The 20553-nt window shown below is 42.4% G+C and overlaps 1 protein-coding gene across 1 annotated transcript in view; it reads right to left on the bottom strand.

The window, feature by feature from the left end:
* The window catches only part of LOC124722180 (dynein axonemal heavy chain 5), an 843802-nt gene that overhangs the window by 345605 nt on the left and 477644 nt on the right, over nt 1–20553 (bottom strand). The window contains exons 42-44 of the mRNA XM_047247380.1: nt 18427–18623; nt 9690–9875; nt 468–786 (exon numbers count right to left, since the gene is read on the bottom strand). Of these exons, the coding sequence (XP_047103336.1) occupies nt 468–786; nt 9690–9875; nt 18427–18623 (702 nt within the window). The remainder of the gene's footprint in view (nt 1–467; nt 787–9689; nt 9876–18426; nt 18624–20553) is intronic.

A 20553-nucleotide genomic window follows, 5' to 3' on the forward strand; every position in this document is an offset into this window, starting at 1 on the left:
TCTATCTGGTACGGATCCCACATTGATGAGCAGTATTCAAGCAGTGGGCGAACAAGCGTACTGTATCCTACTTCCTTTGTTTTCGGATTGCATTTCCTTAGGATTCTCCCACTGAATCTCAGTCTGGCATCTGCTTTACCGACGATCAACTTTATATGATCATTCCATTTTAAATCACTCGTAATGCCTACTCTCAGATAATTTATGGAATTAACTGCTTCCAGTTGCTGACCTGCTATATTGTAGCTAAATGATAAGTGCTCTTTCTTTCTATGTATTCGCAGCACATTACACTTGTTCCTGTAAGTGTAGCCAATATATTGCCTCCTCCTACGTATATCCACAGAAAGATCATGGGGGTAAAATTAGATTCGAGCTCAGACGGAGGCTTATCAGCAATCGTTCTTGCGGCGCAAAATTCTCGCGTGGAATAGGCGTACAGCTCTGTATGCAGACGAGGGAGATACCTTCTTTAGTGACGACGTAATCGAAGACGGTGGCGGTGGCGGGGGGCAGTGGCAGCGCGGCCTGCTTGTCCCTGAGGAAGACGTCGAAGGGCTGTCTGTCGGACATGCTGAGGAAGGCGCCCAGCCCCCAGACGAGCGCGAACACGTACAGCTTGCGCAGGTGCTCGGGTTCCATGTGGCGGCTGGAGTCGTCCTCCTCCTCGGCCGCCGGGCTGGAAGCAGCAGCGCCAGCGGCAGCGCCTCCAGGCACGCCGATCATCACGCTCTCCTCTTTCTCCTCTGCCTGCACGGGGACCAGTCCTTCCAGCAGGTTTAGCATCTGCAAATCAATTCAGATGTGCTCTAATTGGTGACCTCGTTGCAAGTACCAAACAGGAGGAATCATTGCTGTCTAAAGTCTCCTTAAAAAAATTCCTCATCACCATTCACAGATGAAATGAAAAGAGGAAGAAAGGAAGCAACAGAGGAAGAAAAAAAATTACAATGAAATGAACACCCTTAGCTGCTTACAGGCGTTGACAGACGTCAACGGGGACAGATGAAAATGTGTGCCCCGACCGGAACTCGAACCCGGGATCTCCTGCTTACATGGCAGATGCTCTATCCATCCTTTTTTTTCTCCATTTTGTTCGTTGTTGATCGTTGTGGACGTCACATGACATCCGGTTAAGTTCGTTTGTTGATCGTTTCACTCAGTTTTTTATTACAGAGGCCAACCAGCTCTCTGTCCGAACAAGCAGAGCTACCGTGCCGGCATCCATCTGAGCCACCGAGAACATAGAGGATAGCGCGACTGCAGGGATTTATCTCTGGCACGCCTCCCATGAAACCCACACTCTCAACGTATTGTCCCGCACTACATTCGTAGTGCTCCCGCCCATTATACTCATTACTCGCGGCGCGTTGCCGATTCCCGTAAGAGTCCGAAAGAACAGATGCCATCTTAGTATATATATAGAAAAAAAATTAACAGAAGAAAGGAATGAAGGAAACAAGTTTTACATCTCATAGAGATACGAGGGTCACTCCTAAAGAAATGCACACTATTTTTGTAAAAAATACAGTTTTCATTGTGCATGTGTGAAAGTTTTACAATGTGTAGATACAGTGTGTTTTCAAACTTAGTTCGACCTGTTCCCGTGAGTGGCGCCGTCACAGCATGTCTTCAAGATGGCTGCTACACTTGACATCCGTCAGAAGCAACGTGCTGTCATAGAATTCCTGTGTTGTGAAAACGAGACAGTGCGAAACATCCACAAGAGGTTGGAAAAGGTGTATGGAGATGCTGTTGTCGATCGCAGTACAGTTAGTCGGTGGGCTAAAATGGCTCTGAGCACTATGGGACTCAACATCTTAGGTCATAAGTCCCTAGAACTTAGAACTACTTAAACCTAACTAACCTAAGGACATCACACACACCCATGCCCGAGGCAGGAGTCAAACCTGCGACCGTAGCAGCCTCGCGGCTCCGGACTGCAGCGCCAAAACCGCACGGCCTAGTCGGCGGGCAAGCAGGTTACGTGATGAAAGCGGGCACGGCAATATTGAGGATTGTCCTCGCAGCGGCAAGCCTCGTACTGCACACACTCCAGACAATGTGCAGAAAGTTAACGACGCATCACAAAGAACGAATTATCACGCTACGTTGGGATAGGGTAGGAAGTATTTCCAGAATACTGAAAGCGTTGGCGTTAAAAAAGGTTTGTGCCAGGTGGGTTCCCAGGATGTTGACAGTGGCTCACAAAGAAACAAGAAAAACGGTATGCAGCGAACCTTTGGAACAGTACGAGAATGGTGGAGATGAATTTCTTGGAAGAATTGTGACAGGTGATGAAACATGGCTCCCATCATTTTTCACCAGAGACGAAGAGGCAATCAATGGAGTGGCATCATGCAAATTCACCCAAGAAAAAAAATATTCGAAACCACATCTTCTGCTGGAAAAGTTATGGCTACGGTGTTTTTGGATTCCGGAGGACTCTTGCTTGTGGACATCATGCCAAGTGGAACCACCATAAATTCTGATGCATATGTGACCACACTGAAGAAACTTCAAGCTCGACTGAGTCGTGTTCGACCACATCGGCAAAAGCAGGATGTTTTGCTGTTGCACGACAATGCACGTCCACATGTCAGTCAAAAAACCATGGAAAGCGATCACAAAACTCGGATGGACAACACTGAAACACCAGCGTTACAGTCCTGACCTGGCTCCATGTGACTATCATCTCTTTGGGAAACTGGAAGACTCTCTTCGTGGAACAAGGTTCGAAGATGATGACTCGGTTGTGCACGCTGGCAAACAGTGGCTCCAACAGGTTGGTCCAGAATTTTACCGTGCGGGTACACAGGCGCTGGTTCCAAGATGGCGTAAGGCAGTTGAGAGGGATGGAAATTATGTGGAGAAATGAAAATATTGTTTCTAAAGGATGTATCAACACACTGTAAAACTTACAAACATGTAGAATAAAAAATGGATTTTAAAAAAATAGTGTGCATTTCTTTTGGAGTGACCCTTGTAGATTTTTAGAGATAGGGCAAGAGTCTTGGGAGTACGAAGAGGGGAAGGAATTTGCCCGTGGCCTTGTTAAAGGAACCATCTTGGCATTCGTCTGAAGTCATCTAGAGGAACCATGCACGTATTTAATCTGGATGACAGGGTCGGGATTCGACTGCTCCTCCTCACAAATACGGGTCCACCGCGCCGTTTGTCTCGGTTCTCCCATTCAGTTCTGAGAGCTCAAGAGAGCCGCAGTGTTTACTCACTCTCGTCTCCCTGAAACAAAGCTAAATTTAAGCACTATAATGCTTTTAAAACTAGCTGCGATTGTTCTCAGTTCAGGGCGGAGCGTGTGGAGGGAAGCGTAGTTAGCAGCGCGTGTTGGAAGTCTAAGCAAGCGACGATAAAGGCAGTCCTGCTTGGCGCGTAACCTGTCAGCCGCGCAAGCTGGACGATCTGCAAACTTTCTCAAGCGAACGGTAATAAACTCTGAGTCTCGCACATCTCATATCTTCATTCCTTAGCTTCATGATAAATTATGCCGGCCGTTGTGGCCGAGCGGTTCTAGGCGCTTCAGTTTGGAACCGCGCGTCCGCTACGGTTGCAGGTTCGAACCCTGCCTCGGGCATGGATGTGTGTGATGTCCTTAGGTTAGTTAGGTTTAAGTAGTTCTAAGTTCTAGGGGACTGATGACCTCAGACGCTAAGTTCCATAGTGCTCAGAGCCATTTGAACCATTTTTTGATAAATTACCTGTCATTTCGTTAATGGTCATAGGTATTGTAACATTTCGGAATTACCTAAAGTACTGTGAGAAATTCTTAAAGTTTGAAGTGAAAAATAGAAGTCGCTATGCATTTGCGTTTGCTGTGTCTTAAGTCATATCTTGCTGCATATGAAATATAGATAATGCATTAAATTAATCTTTGAACTTCAAAGGCTATCGCTATATGTATCCAATGTCGCGAAAATGGAATGTATGTAAAGTCCTCCGTCTCGAACGTACTCAACAGTTTAAAAGCCAGAATGAAATATTCATCAATCCCTCGTAGGATTCAGGTCAGGACTCTGCCAGTCCATTACATGAATGTTATTGGCGTGTAACCACTCCGCCACAAGCCGTGCATTATTAACAAGTGCTCGATCGTGTTGAAAGATACAATCCCCTCCCCGAATTGCTTTTCAACAGTGGGAAGCAAGAAGTTGCTTAAAACTTCAATGTAGGCCTGTGCTATGATAGTGCCACATAAAACAACAAGGGGTGCAAGCCCCCTCCATGAAAAACACGACCACACCATTAACACCACCGCCTCCGAATTTTACTGTTGGCACTACACAAGCTGGCAGAAGACGTTCACCGGGCATTCACCATACCAACACCCTGCCATCGGATCGCCACATTGTGCTAGTGTGATTCATCACTCCACATAATGTTTTTCCGATGTTCAGTCGTCCAATGTTTACGCTCCTTACACCAAGCGAAACGTCGTTTGCCATTTACCTGCGTGATGTGTGGATTATGAGCAGCCGTTCGACCATGAAATCCAAGTTTTCTCACCTCTCGCCTAACTGTCACAGTACTTGTAGTGGATCCTGATGCGGTGTGATGGTCTGGATAGATGTCTGCCTATTACACATTACGACCCTCTTCAACTGTCGGCGGTCTTTGTCAGTCAACAGACGAGGTCGGCCTGTACACTTTTGTGCTGTATGTGTCCCTTCACGTTTCCACTTCACTATCACATCGGAAACACTGGACTTAGGGATGTTTCGGAGTGTGGAAATCTCGAGTACAGACGTATGACACAAGTGACACCCAATCACCTGACCACGTTCGATGTCCGTGAGTTCCACGGGGCGCTCCCTCCCATGATGTGTAATGACTACTGAGATCGCTAATATGGAGCACCTGGCAATAGGTGTCAGTACAATGCACCTAATATGAAAAACGTATAATTTTGGGGGTGTCCGGATACTTTTGATCATATAGTGTATCTCACTAATGATCTGAGATATCGAAACATGATTTTGGCAAGTGATAGCACGCGAAGTGAAGAGTATTTTGCCATATGATTAATATGCGAAACATCCACATCTACAGTGATATTCAAGCAACTACAGATTTTTTAAATGAAATAATGTAATTTTTAATGACTACCAGTAGTGTATGGAACGAGAAATCCAGTGGATTTTGCACAATATAAGTGAAAAAGCTGTACATTTATTTTTATACTGAGAATGGGCTTTCTCATAACTATTAATACGTCTCGCCCTCAGTTGCTACTTCAATAACACACTGTTTAAGGGTTCTGTCACAATTTCAATTGCATTACAGTGTTAGTAAGATGTATACCCGTAATCTCCGTTGTGTTTAGGCAAAAGAATAAGCTGTTAACACAGCAACAAGAAAAGTAACGTGTTACTCGGAACTCGACACAGACGTGCATGAATCCACGTCTCCGCAGCTACATTCTTGGTATGGCTGACAACTTGAGGCCAGTCCTGTGATGTAACATTTTGTCAGCATTTCAACCTCACTGAGCGTAAATTTCTTGTTGTTTTTTGCCACATTAGTTTCCACCTAGGCCCATATACACTCCTGGAAATTGAAATAAGAACACCGTGAATTCATTGTCCCAGGAAGGGGAAACTTTATTGACACATTACTGGGGTCAGATACATCACATGATCACACTGACAGAACCACAGGCACATAGACACAGGCAACAGAGCATGCACAATGTCGGCACTAGTACAGTGTATATCCACCTTTCGCAGCAATGCAGGCTGCTATTCTCCCATGGAGACGATCGTAGAGATGCTGGATGTAGTCCTGTGGAACGGCTTGCCATGCCATTTCCACCTGGCGCCTCAGTTGGACCAGCGTTCGTGCTGAATGTGCAGACCGCGTGAGACGACGCTTCATCCAGTCCCAAACATTCTCAATGGGGGACAGATCCGGAGATCCTGCTGGCCAGGGTAGTTGACTTACACCTTCTAGAGCACGTTGGGTGGCACGGGATACATGCGGACGTGCATTGTCCTGTTGGAACAGCAAGTTCCCTTGCCGGTCTAGGAATGGTAGAACGATGGGTTCGATGACGGTTTGGATGTACCGTGCACTATTCAGTGTCCCCTCGACGATCACCAGTGGTGTACGGCCAGTGTAGGAGATCGCTTCCCACACCATGATGCCGGGTGTTGGCCCTGTGTGCCTCGGTCGTATGCAGTCCTGCTTGGGCGCTCACCTGCACGGCGCCAAACACGCATACGACCATCATTGGCACCAAGGCAGAAGCGACTCTCATCGCTGAAGACGACACGTCTCCATTCGTCCCTCCATTCACGCCTGTCGCGACACCACTGGAGGCGGGCTGCACGATGTTGGGGCGTGAGCGGAAGACGGCCTAACGGTGTGCGGGACCGTAGCCCAGCTTCATGGAGACGGTTGCGAATGGTCCTCGCCGATACCCCAGGAGCAACAGTGTCCCTAATTTGCTGGGAAGTGGCGGTGCGGTCCGCTACGGCACTGCGTAGGATCCTACGGTCTTGGCGTGCATCCGTGCGTCGCTGCGGTCCGGTCCCAGGTCGACGGGCACGTGCACCTTCCGCCGACCACTGGCGACAACATCGATGTACTGTGGAGACCTCACGCCCCACGTGTTGAGCAATTCGGCGGTACGTCCATCCGGCCTCCCGCATGCCCACTATACGCCCTCACTCAAAGTCCGTCAACTGCACATACGGTTCACGTCCACGCTGTCGCGGCATGCTACCAGTGTTAAAGACTGCGATGGAGCTCCGTATGCCACGGCAAACTGGCTGACACTGACGGCGGCGGTGCACAAATGCTGCGCAGCTAGCGCCATTCGACGGCCAACACCGCGGTTCCTGGTGTGTCCGCTGTGTCGTGCGTGTGATCATTGCTTGTACAGCCCTCTCGCAGTGTCCGGAGCAAGTATGGTGGGTCTGACACACCGGTGTCAATGTGTTTTTTTTTCCATTTCCAGGAGTGTATTTTCAGTCGGATTTAAATGAACATGACTGATTAAACTGATGCTCTTTAGCGTTAGGCATTTCGATGGCTTTGCAGTGTGGAGTGTTTAGCTTGTGCAGTGCTATAAGTTGCACTAACTTCGCTTTACACATGCTAGGTTCAACTTTATCCAATCGAACATTTCTTTGTACGTAGAGAAAAATAAGCGCTTGTCTCTGCTGCATTGTTGGAGCTTTATCCATCACAACCGAGTGGTATTGCGCATTGTCCATTATTATTGTCGAATTCAGAGGAATATTTTGCAACAGAACGTTATCTTCACAGCCGGTGAACGCGTCCTTGGACGACCACTTTTATTGCTAATCTCGTGTTCAGCCTTGTTGCAGTGTTATGATTAAGCAGCACCAGCACGAAACACTCATCCACTATACCTGACGACTGTAGAAGACTTCAACGCCAGAAAATATCACTTTACAACGAGAGCTGATAAGCATAGATGCCTCTAATGCACAACACCACGCGGTACAGTTTTTCCACGGAGTAGTAACAGAGGCGCTTCCCCAACCGAACTGCTGAAGGCGTCCTAGGCAAAGCCGGCTTGTCATTAGTGTTACCTGGGCAACGGTGTCATGTCTCCTCCGATGAGCCAAACGTTAAAAGTTGCAACTAATTTTAAATGCACAATAGTTTAAGTTTCTGTTTATCTTCAGCGTGTAGTCGTTACGACTGCCCAAGCACCAGACTAATGAAATGACTAGAATATTTCGAAACTGAATCATCAGACAGGGCTGATATCTAGAAGATAAGTCGTATGCACATACAGTGAACATCGTCCAGTTGGAACGAATTTCTCAACAAGCTGGTACCAGCACTTTTTAGCATAAACGAGAAACGGAAACTGACAATAATATACTACTAGAAACAATCTTTTAATTTGCTATCACCTGTCTCTTTTCCATTCCTGACTGTTTCAGATGCAAGATCAAGGAAATCATCAAGAATAAAGTATATGTTTATACGGCGATTTCCCTGTAGAATGCTCACTCCTGGCTAATATTTATGTATCAGTACATGCAATTTGTCTGAAACAACTTGTACTAGCAGTCAACGTGGGAAAGATATCTGTCACTTTCTGCAAATGTACACTGTTATTCTCATAATAAGACTTCTTTACTTTAACACACAACGAAGACTGGTTTGTAAATAAAAGTATGATCAGGAATTAATCTGAAAGAGAAGAGTGGTGATAACTATAGGGGTTCTCCTTTCAAAATATGGCTTGGAGGTCTTACATTATACAACAGATCATTTTAATGAGTAAATCTGGCGCAAATTAAGTAACTGAAGTATTTAATATCTTTTGTTATATTCGAAATTGTAGGTCAGATCAACAGAGAATACATTTGTAACAAAGAAAGTTTATTTCAGTAAAAAACACGCTAAGTAATATCGTGGTTACATCGGTCAAACATGTATAGTTTCAATAAAATTTTGTTGTTTTTTGACTGCAGTCAACTTTATCATTCAATATTTTACATCGTTACCAAATTGCTGACGGTCTAGTCTGGACCTTTTAACATTTTTAAATGTTCGGATAATAAGTTGCCGTCTCTTTATCTAAGAATAGATGGTGAATGCAGCTAGCCACTATCTCTGTGTAATGTCTTGTCTGTATAGACGTGTTTCTGTTGCCTTTAAGATCCCTTCACCTTCACACATAAATCTATACAGTAAAGTAAGGCCCTCCCAGTTCTTGGCTGATCCGTGATGAGACAGGCGAAAAATTAGACTGATGGAGGATTATTAGTATTATCTCTATTTTCATTCGCTCTCTCTCTTTCGCTCCTTTATCTATGTACAGTTTTAATATAATATTTCATTACGTGAAGTCAGCCAAATAGGATCTTTGGTGGAGTCCTTCGTCTTGGTAATCAGCGGCTGGCTTGCTGTAAGAGATCTTTACATTTATTATTACTGTTAAACACTGCAGTCAGTCGGGAGAATCAATCGTTTGGACAATTTGTTCCTTTTACGAAAGATTGCGAATTCCAGATGTGTACGAAGCCTTTTTGGACGATTTAACACAGACTCAGTGATTGCAGGCTCTCTTCGACACAGCTGAAACTTCCCCACTAATTACAGGGCCAACGTGATCATCAAATGATTCAGAAAAAAACTCATTCGTTCATTCACTCCAGAACAAAAAAGTCACAAACCTTATTTATGGAGGAAATTGTGTATTAAATACATCTCCATTACATGTCCAGATCTCCGTTGATTCCACGCCTTAATTTTTTCCTTTTACAGTCTCTTTCTCTTCAAACAAACCGCTAGCGGCACATATGTTAATTGGTTCGCTTTAGCGAGAAGAAAAGCAGAATATGTATCTCTCAGAAACACGTCAATCCCTCAACAGATACTCCAGAAGCTGTCCTCGTTACCACTCTAAACAACCATGGAGAATGCATATATGCATCTCTGTTATTTCAAAGAATAAACGCACTAGAATATACTTTGGCGTCGTCGAGCTGTCGCCGCATATATTACGAGAAAATCAGATCAGATAACTTTTCCAAAGTGAATGAATGTGGATGATTTGATTGAAAATGATTAATTGGTGCGTGGTTGAGGGTATTTCCTGTGGTGACATTACAGCCTATGTCAGTTTTTCTATATATGTAAGTTATTAATAACAAGTAAACGTAAGACTGATATGAAATAATTACCTGTCTGACAATGACGCACTTCAGAACTTTCATGGCCCAGGAAAGATTTTGTGTGCACCACGTAAAAGCTGTAGGGAAGGAGTCCGAAAAAAGTTTCTGGAATATCTGACTCTCCTTTTTGCTTCGCGTCTTCAGCCACGCACAGACGACAGGGTCCCAGTCCAACCCTGAGGAGCTCATGTACACCTGTTTCAGAAAATCACATTTTAGAAGTACAATAGACAAATTAACTGCAGATAAAGCTTACCTGAATCCCGTCGCATTGTGACGTCCTGGTTTAGTATCTTACTGGCACTTATAGGTAATCAGCGGCCGTAAGGGTGGCTCAAGAGTCAAGCAGAGCAAAATAGAAATAAAATCCATTAAATCTTTCCACTGTTGAGATATTTCATTATCAGAGTCAGATGCTATGTAACGGGTGGCTGTATTTACAGGTTCACTTCTAAACACATTTGGTTTTCTCTTCGGATGGAGCACAAAAACTTATTCCGAAACAAGTGTCGTGTTCTGGGGCTGTCTCCTTGTCTATCAGCACTGGCTGCAAAACAAATAAAAACCTAGGTGGTTACTTCGGTATCCATGACTCAGTTAGCAAGAACATTAGAAACAACCCAAGGAAGTAAAGGAGTTCCGGTAACAGTTTGATGAAGAAAGGACCAAAACGTCGGATAATATCGAAATCCTTGGGATCTCAACACCCATACTGGGACGAAAAGGATGTTCTGAGAAGTTACAGGAGTCAACCAATACCAACGCAAGGAGATAATGAAACTGTGCGTGACATGGACGAGGAGATCTCGGCTGACAGCTCGTGAAAGTGTAACCACTTGAAGCAACTGGAAGACCGCGAAGATTTTATTCGACAGGCTAATACAAGACTTTATACATGCCATAACGAAGAAAGTGAGTTCTTTGAGCCTGTTGCCTTAGGCCACTCAGCCGTTCTGACCGGTAACAACTACATCAAAGGAAAAAGTGGATTAAACAGGGCATCTACTCTTGGTTTTTACTGCAAGACAGTAATAGAGAAGATATTACGTACAACTCTTGCAACAATAGCAAAAAGGAAGCGCAGTTTGTCGAGCTGGAAATCAAACAAGGACCAATTGAGACCTGCATAAAGACCTAGAAACACGAAGCTCATATGAACTGTCTGAAAAGGCTGTAACAGATGAAACAAGTTCTCAGGAGAGACAACCTGAATGATGGATATAACGCATTTTTACAAAGTTTCATCACATTCTTTGCCAGTTCTATTCCATAATAATTGTAGGCAGAAATTTAGTACTAATGACATTAAATTAGCACGTAGGAAGAAGTGGAAGTTGTATCACAGCATGAAGTACAATCAGTCTAGTTTGACTACTTCATCACAGACAGTACTGCAAAGTACTTAAAAATGCCACCAAACAAGCTGAAACCATTTATTGTACCAAGAGATTAGTAAACTTACAGAACAAAATTACAGTTATGTGAATGAAGTGTCAGGGGCAGAACTGGGGTGCTCAAAATATTGCATTTCTTCTGCGACTACAATCAAATATACAGAATTTTTAGAAACTATTGATCCAACTCAATTACGTATAATATAGCTACAGGAAACAAGTAAGGGAGAAACTGAATCAATTAATTAAACTATGATACCTAAAGACTCAAATGAGTTGGTGAAATATCAAATAAGTCTCCTGCACATTGTTTTTTTTATTGTCTGTTACACGAACGAAGTTTCCATTCATGCGCATCTGTGAGTGTTTGTAGTAGTTGCACTACACAGTCTTTGCGGTAAAGGTGAAGTTCAATGCCAATATTACATCAGCTCGTAAGGCTTCTGATATTGGACATCAGCTTCGACAACCGCGAGGCGTCGGTTCTGTTTTTGGATACAGTCCAGTTTCCTTAGTACACCCGCGATGACGGAAGTTGATCCCAACTTCTCATGGTGACGAACACTAATTCATCCATTCAGTATAATGAACTACAAGTTCCTGCGTTCACAACACTTTCGCCATACGTTGCATTTCTAGTTGAAAGCCACAGAATGTAAAACGTTCAACCTACGACGTTGAATCATATCGTCCACATCGATGCTGTCTGTACTTGCGATCACAGTGCTCGAATTTTCAGATTTTCAAACTCTCCATGTGGCTAGTTTCGCGATAACAAACACAGTATTCCAGCATCTACACTTTACCTCACGCAAGGGACAAATGATGGTTCGTACGCATCAGATGCGCAATATCCACCGTGTCGCCGAAAATTTCCGGACTCCAACTGAAAGTGCCGTGTGTGACGCTTGGCAATACATCCGTGGTTAAACGATGCAGGCATAGTGTGCTGGTATCCTAGAGGTTCTTTCTGTTAGAGTTAGTCAACGTAGAAGACTGACTTGGTCAGAAGAGGACAAGGTCGTACTGTATTCCATCATAAGAATGCACAAGAATTAAATGTGTCCAAGTTCATTATTAATCACCTCCTCCAAATTAACTGACGGGAATCGCCGAATTACAAACCGTATAGTGCGAACCAATATCAGTCAACCTTCATTGCCACTACATAGTCATTCGCTAAAGCTCAAATACATACGTTAGTAGAAGACTGATTCATCGAGAGACGGTGACACCTGATTCTCATAGTACTGCTGCTGCCCGGATGCACTTATCACACGAAAGAATGCCCGACGTCACCTATCGTAGAAAGAAACTTAATGTCCCGTTGACAATGAGGACGTTAAAGACAGAGCATATGATCAGACTGAATAAACATGGGAAAAGAAATCGATTATTTCCTTTTAGAAGGAATCATCCAAGCACCCGCCTTAACCAGTGTGGGGAACTATGGAAAATTTATATCAGGATAAGGGAACGGGTATTTTATCGCCACTCTTTCCGAATGCAAGTCAATTGTGCTAGCCACCGAGGAAATTCGCTCGTATCGCCGACGGTGATGCAAACAGCTTTGCCATTGGTGTATGAATCACTGAAAGGTTTAATGGAGTGACGCATTGCGGAGCATGATAAAACGGAATGATGGTTTTGGTGTGGATTTCCCAGTTCATTTTGTTCAAGGGTGGCCAAGAATTCGACTCGCGGTACGTGCATTGGCACGAGTTCCACAGAGCTTAGCTTGGCTCGCACGTTTCCCCCAACGCCACACCACTTTGAGCGTGAGGACGGAGGAAACTGCGAACGCGCCACATTTAAATAGCAATGCAGTCGCACTGAGTGAGACTTGGTTTTATATTTCACATTTCACAACAACATAGATCGAAAACAAAACAAATTTACAGTGTTGTTAAATTATTTTTGGCGTACTGAAAACATATAATTTTAATCTGGTACACACTGTCGGAGCCGCGCGGGATTAGCCGAGCGGTCTATGGCGCTGCAGTCATGGACTGTGCGGCTGGTCCCGGCGGAGGTTCGAGTCCTCCCTCGGGCATGGGTGTGTGTGTTCGTCCTTAGGATAATCTAGGTTAAGTAGTGTGTGAGCTTAGGGACTGATGACTTTAGCAGTTAAGTCCCATATGATTTCACACACACACACACACACACACACACACACACACACACACACACACACTGTCGGAATAAGGACAGACACAGATAATTTCACAGATTTTCGAACTCAGGTTGCCATGTAATCGTGACCTATTTAGTTTTGTAATCGAAAAAACGTCTTTCACACATTTATGTTGCTCGAAATATTGTAGAACTTTTGCAGCTTCATTATGGAGACATGGAAATTGTACCTGAGGAAAGGGATGTAGACTTCCTGGACAGTGTTCACGTTATACGGATTTGTCTTTAAAACGGGAATTTAAATACGTCATGCACAGTGTAGCTTTCAACTGAAACTGCAAACTGTCTTGAAAACAGCTCGATAGCAGATGTAAGACTGGCGATGTCCTCATAACGTTTAGGAAACTGTCTTTGCAATTCTTTCAAGCCCACAATGATTTCTTCAAACCTCGCGTTTTATTTAAGGCCAGTGAACACAGACTGTGTTTCTCGAGATGTGTCCATTCCACAATGCGATTTGTTCTTTAAACTCGTCCCCAGGAAATCAGAAATAAGTTGTTTCTCTCCTTACAATGTCCTACAGTGAGCAGTATACAGTCAATTCCACGTAGAATGCGAGTTCTGCAATCCATTCCAGAAGTTCCAATTTTCGTTCCTGCACTCCTTTATCCTTCATAAAATCAACTACAACGAGTTTTAAATAGAAAAATCGTCCAGGCATGCCCCTTCACTTGACCAATGTACTTTTCAGTAATATTCAAATTTTCCATACTCTTCGTTCATTTCCAGCGAAAATTGTTGCAACTGACGGCGGAACAATGCGCGCAACTTCAGAAATTTTGCTATTCGTACCATCAAATTCTTCACGTACTTCATGCCTGCAAATTTAACACAAAGTGCTTCTTGATGTGGAGAACAATGAATCTCGTCTGTCGAGCGTTGTGATGTTTGGCTCTTTCGTTGCCAACTTAATTTTTATATTACTTCTGCATGGTATTGTAATGTAGCTTTATAGCAAATTTGCAGTACCCATTGCTTACGTGACTGCATAATATATATTGATAATTTTCATCCTTCTCTTGTGCAATTCCCATTGAATTTTAAAGGTTTGTGATGATAGATCGCCAGAGTACCTTTTTTGTGCAGACAACGACTAAACCTGTAAACGTCCCTCATACCACGAATAAATAGCGAGAGGAAACAGCGCTGACACCACGATTCCGCCGAACTGAAGAGAGGTGTGCCGATAGAAAAATGCCTAATCCACAATACTAACAAGTAAGTGAAACATCGCGCTGTTCCAGGGGGACCTTCGAAGCCGAGACAGCCGGGCCTTGGCCCGCCCGCGGCCCGGTTGCAGCAGGGTGAAGCGGGCACGAGTCCACGTCCGCATAAGCCTCACTCGACATGACGCTGTGCAAATAAGGGCAGGTGTAGAGAGACGGAAAACTGTATGGAATTGCTGACAGAAAAGTATATGGAATTGCAGAACTGGCCTGCTCATAGCTCATAGCTCCGACATGAACAGAGATTTTGTGCCTCATAACAAATGAGCAATGGGTTTTCACTTCCCGAACTTTTCCATACTTTGGTAAAATTCTGGATCCAAAAGTGAATGAAAGAGTATCAACAGGAGGTAGGCAGAAATATGGGACTTCATTCACTTTACACCACAAGGCTCACAACGTCAAAGCACTATCAAATGAACCAACTTGAAGCTTTGCAATACAGACGTCAATATCCCAGTAAACAACATGTGCTTCAACGAGACAATCAGGCTAGAAATTATGAATAAGAAAGATTTCGTAAGTTCAAAATGGCTCTGAGCACTATGGGACTTAACATCTGAGGTAATCAGTCACCTAGAACTTAGAACTACTTAAACCTAACTAACCTATGGACATCACACACATCCATGCTCGAGGCAGGATTCGAACCTGCGACCGTAGCGGTAGCGCGGTTCCAGACTGAAGCGCCTAGAACCGCTCGGCCACATCGGCCGGCATTTCGTAAGTCCAAGTATTATGTATGAAGGATAGGTAGAGAACAAAATTTTAGAAAAGAACATGATCAACTTAAGTACGACAGTTTTGTCGTGGCTCACGTACAGATGAAACGATCAAATAAATACAATTTATTTTATGGGCGATGCTCTTTCCTCGGCGCCGATTATTAGAAAATAGAAACGAATGCATCTTTATAAAATGTGTTACTTATAAGATCTACCACACCATACAAACATAAGACATGTTTAATATTTCGTAAAGATTTGTACTTACAAAATGACAGGAGCCACGAATCTGCTACGCTGTTGTAGCAGGCGGAGAGATGATACTCCGAAATGCTGCGTCCCAGGTGGTGGGTAGGAAGGTTCTCACCGGCTTGTCAATGGACTTGAGCGAAATAAAATATCTTTCGCTGAGCAAACACACAACAACCTCTACGGTTAACAACCGTAGTCATAACTCAGAGATTGCTCCATACAACGTTGACTACGTTTGAAAGTCAAATAAAGAAACAAACTTTTTAGGCAAAATTCCATCACCTGGAAATAGCTACGGAGAACTGTACTTAAATACGGAGGGCAGTCACTTGAAAGATAATTTAGATGAATCGGAGCATCTGGAAATGCCCCTAGACAGACAGAAGATCGAAATTTAGATTGAAGACAGGGGAGATAAACAACATAGCAATAAATACAGTAAATTCCGTTATCCAACCAGGAAAACTCAAAATTTTAGCAGGTGAAATGGTTCGACAGGGACTCCAAGAAATGAATAACACTGGTCAGGAACGATTGGAATCACAAGGATATAGAATTTACAAAAGGATGCGAGCCAAATAGTAATGAAGCTATGTCCACAATTCGGAACAGGATTCGTGGTCAACCTCAAAATATTAGTCAATAACAGAATTAAAAGCTCAATCTCTTAGAATTTCAACAGGAAATACGTAATGCTGTAAACAGAATATACACTATAATAAATGTCCATCCATAGCTAATGATAAAAATGATAGAAAAAAGACAGAGAGGATGTAAATACATTTTGAGAGCTTTTTGATCAGACAGCAACAAATATCAACAAATATCGCACCAAAATTTTAATTTGAGACTTCAGTGCCCAGTTATTATGAGAAAAGAGATGTGCAGATGTTATAGGGAACTAACGAGCACAAAGAAGAACGATCAAGAATGGCAAAAGACTGGTGCAGTCCTGTAGAAATCATGACGTGATCTCAAATTCAACATACTCCATGAGAAGACCAAATAAACTCAAAACCTGGAAACAGACTGGAAAAACGAGAATGGCAGCTGGATCATGTTTGCAAGGATGAGAACTACCAGATATAAATTTACAACGTGAAAGTCTTGAGAGGAGCAGACACCAATTTAGATCATTACTTGATTAAAATAAAAGTTAAATTCATCTCATCAATAAACAAAAAATCCCACCCCAAAAAGAAAAGAATCTATCACCTTCATAAACTGAGAAATAACGAGGAATATGAAGAACGAACTAGAAATATAGAACTAACAAACGATTCATGGGAGATAATTCTCCAGTCGAAACAAATGGCTAAACAAGTAGCGCCAATAACCCAAAGAAAAAACACCAGTGGCGGATGATCAGTGCGATTAAACAGTGGGAGATAGACACCAAGCCTGGTTAAGATATCTGAGTCAAAAAAAAAGAACCACAATTGGAACTCACAGATCAAAGAAAAATAACCCAAAAAATAATAAGGAGAGCTAAGCGTCAATACCAAAAAGATATACTTTTAATGATAGAATAAAATAGCGAGAAAACAAACCCATGGGTCACTGCAAAATATTTAGCATACAACTCCAAAGATACGATCCGCCAATACTAAAGCTAAAAGGACAAAAAACAATAACATGACCCATAGCAATAGAGGAAACTCAGAAATTTTAGCAGAAACATTTAACAAACTTTTATACTGTGAAGATCCCTCAAAACTTCTTCAAATAAACACAGAGACCCCAATAAAGCACCACCGGAAAATATAAAGCCACCAAAGCTTTGAGGGAGTTCAAGAACTGCAAAGCATATGGAGAAGATCAAACATTTGCAGGACTCTGGAAATATCCAGGAGAACTTGCGAAAATATTATTACGCGACTGCATGGTGAAAAGCTGGCAAAAAGAAAAAGTATCAGAACTTTGAACTACGACTATAACGCATCCATTACACAAAAAGAGGAAAGAATCGGAGCAACTACAGAGGGATTTCCCTCTTGGATTACACATATAAAGTTTGTTTAAGAATTCTGTGCTGTCGCTGTAACGATCAACTTGAACAGTATCTTGGAGACTGTTAAGGAGGCTTTAGACCCTGGAGAAACAGCTCGGAACAGATGAGCACTCTAAAAAAGGTTATGTATGCCTGCAAAAGAAGACAAAAACAATTTGCACTCTTTGTAAACTTCAAGAAAGCTTACGATTGTGTCCTAAGATTTTCAGTGTCAGATATATCAAGGAATTTCGAACTTCATCCGAAATTAATAAAAATGATAAAAGTAACATTCACAAACACCAAATCCAAAATAAAATTCAAAGAACTGTCACGTCCGTTTACGATTAAAACAGGGCTAAGACAGCGCAATAGCCTATCACACAACTTTTCGACACTTCAACAACAGAATTGAAACCAAAAATAGACAAACGAAATAAAATGAGAAGAACATTTACAGATGGGGAAAGACACCAAAGGTCAGCACGAACGAAACGATATTGGGCAATTTGGAAGGCTTGAACCATGCTCTTATCAAAGGAAACGATTAGCAAATGATTGACAAAAGAGGTCCAATGAGGCCGTGAAAGTATATAATAATAACAATAAAATCACAGGATACCGGCTTCTAGAGGAAAGTATGGTTGTGTGAAGTTTCTTCACCCGAATTCAGAAAAGATAAGTTCTGAATGGAAAGTTCTTGAAGACGTACTTCTACCGCTTAGACGTTGCTGCTTTCACTAATTCCTTACGTATGAATGATACGAAGCACGGAAACAATTCTTTTCTAATTTCGTGATGGAGTGATACCAGGAAGGTATGGAGACAGAAAACTTCATTACTTAATAATTTACACTGAGTCTCCATTTTATAACACAGTTTTGAAATTTCGGCAGTATCTTACACACATAAACAATGAAAATATATTTTCAATGTAATATCGTCTGACAAAATATGTATACTTACCATCCCGTTCCGTGACACAGTCGCTGGAGATGCATTATCAATGTTTTCTGGTTCAAATATCACTTTGCAGGTGGGCGCCATAGAAAGCCTGTCCCCATTGGCGAGTGTAAGTGTCTTGTTATCGTCTAGGACCGAATTCAAGTTTTCTATCCAGATACTGTCAACAGGCCCGTCTAACACCATCCAAACATATTCTCCTAGAATTAATAAATGTATATTTAAGTGATGAAATAAAAAGTTAGAGATTATTATTAACTGTAGTAGAAGGACTCAAACTACTGATACCTTCCTCTGTTCGGGACAAGCAAGAAAGGGAAGACAGAAGCGGGCAAAGAATTGGGATCTCAGTTTAGTTGTTTACTTTGGGCGCTAGTGGCCAATCTCTGAGCACCGTAAAAGTAATCCCGACCAACGCCACTGTGTGATAATACGAGGCACAAAGGTTGGAAGAAGCTCAAAGAAACATCACTAACTGGATCCCATATTTTAAGGAGGAAAAAGCGCACTTGCAAGTTATCAGTCCCAGCAATCTATCTCAAGCGAAAATTTGGGCCATGATTGTGACAGTCCACAGTTACGAGCTTTTGAATGTACAGCTATTAAACACGTGCATATAACATTTTCACTTTCTCCACCTCACCGCAGCCGTATAATGACGAGCATGAAGTACCGTATATTGGAGTGAGTAAGAGGTTTGTGAAATACTGTTTTTACATTGACAACAAGCTTTGATCGTTGTTTTAAATCGCGTGTTCTCCAACCTCTACTGCTGCCAAGGATCTATTTGCTCTGAACGTTTTTATGGTGAGATTCAAAAATGAAGTGTAAATAAATGAAAGGAATTAGTTTATTGTTAAAGAAGTGGTGCAGAGCTATTTAATTATTAATATCGCTGTTATGCGTTATGTTCTTTGGATTTTAAAGCTGACACAATTAGGGTAAAGTACAGTTACTGGAGATACGGGCTTCTTCAACGTGGTTGGCATGATTAAATTGTAAATTGAAAATCATTAATTTTCTTTCATAATATTTCAGAGTAACTCGTGATCTCGAACAAAATTTTAAAACACATTGGGCAGATGTGTCTATTTGCCCCAGCCCCTCCCACAGTTTCAACATTATCGTGAATGGGATTCTGGTTTACACTCCGCTGTGCTGTACTTTGCGCTCGGGCATTAGGCAGCTGCAGTGGGGCGGAGCGAGTGACAACTGAAGCGCGCGAAGTTTAAAAGATGGACATTCAGAAGGCCATAGCCGCGTACAGTCAAAATTATGGCCGCGATTTTAGAGCGGGATAGATTGTTTTGGGCTGATGTGTTGCAAGTGATCTTTTCTCCTTATAGTTGGTGCTGTTTCCTTGTAAGAGCTAGTTGCCTTCATGTGAGTTTACTTGAGCGATCTATATTAACATTCTTAGGTTTCCTTTTATAAGAGAAGTTGATGTGTTTGCGATAGCGGTCTCACTGCTACAAATACTCTTTTTGACTCACTGGATAAAAGAGTTATGCTAAGAAATTATTGTAATTTTACCGCGTAGAAAATAGGCTTTACATTTAAGCTATGTCAAAATGCGTCAAAATTTTCGAGTATGCTCCATGAAACGTACTTTTCAGTATACCTGTGTAATGCTAGTAGAATATAATTTCCACTGAAAAATAGTCCAACCACCTCAGTACTTTAATAAATTTAGTAAAATACAAGCTGTAGACAGATATGGGACGGTGTGTGTGTGTGTGTGTGTGTGTGTGTGTGTGTGTGTGTGTGTGTGTGTGTGTGTGCGTGTGCATATGTTGTCGGGGTTGTTGGATTATTGGTGAAAAATGAGAACAAGTCGAAAGGAATTTCGTGTTTTATAATATAAAACTTGAGTAAAAACGAAAGAACGCTGCAGTTGTTAAGTAACAAAGGCAATAATGTAACCATGAGAACTTTATTTAATATTAAAATTTGATGACTTTTATCAGTTTTTTTTGTACTATCAGAAATCTAGTTGATGTCAGACGAGTGTCTAACTGATATATAACGCGGTCATGTTTCCTCGCATGCCCTAAAATGTGAGTTCGTGTTATACGTGTGTAGAGGGCTCGTAACCTCTGAACAAGAAATAGAGATTTGTGCTAGGTGTTA

This window comes from Schistocerca piceifrons, chromosome X (genome assembly GCF_021461385.2).
Source record: "Schistocerca piceifrons isolate TAMUIC-IGC-003096 chromosome X, iqSchPice1.1, whole genome shotgun sequence".
NCBI lineage: Eukaryota > Metazoa > Arthropoda > Insecta > Orthoptera > Acrididae > Schistocerca > Schistocerca piceifrons.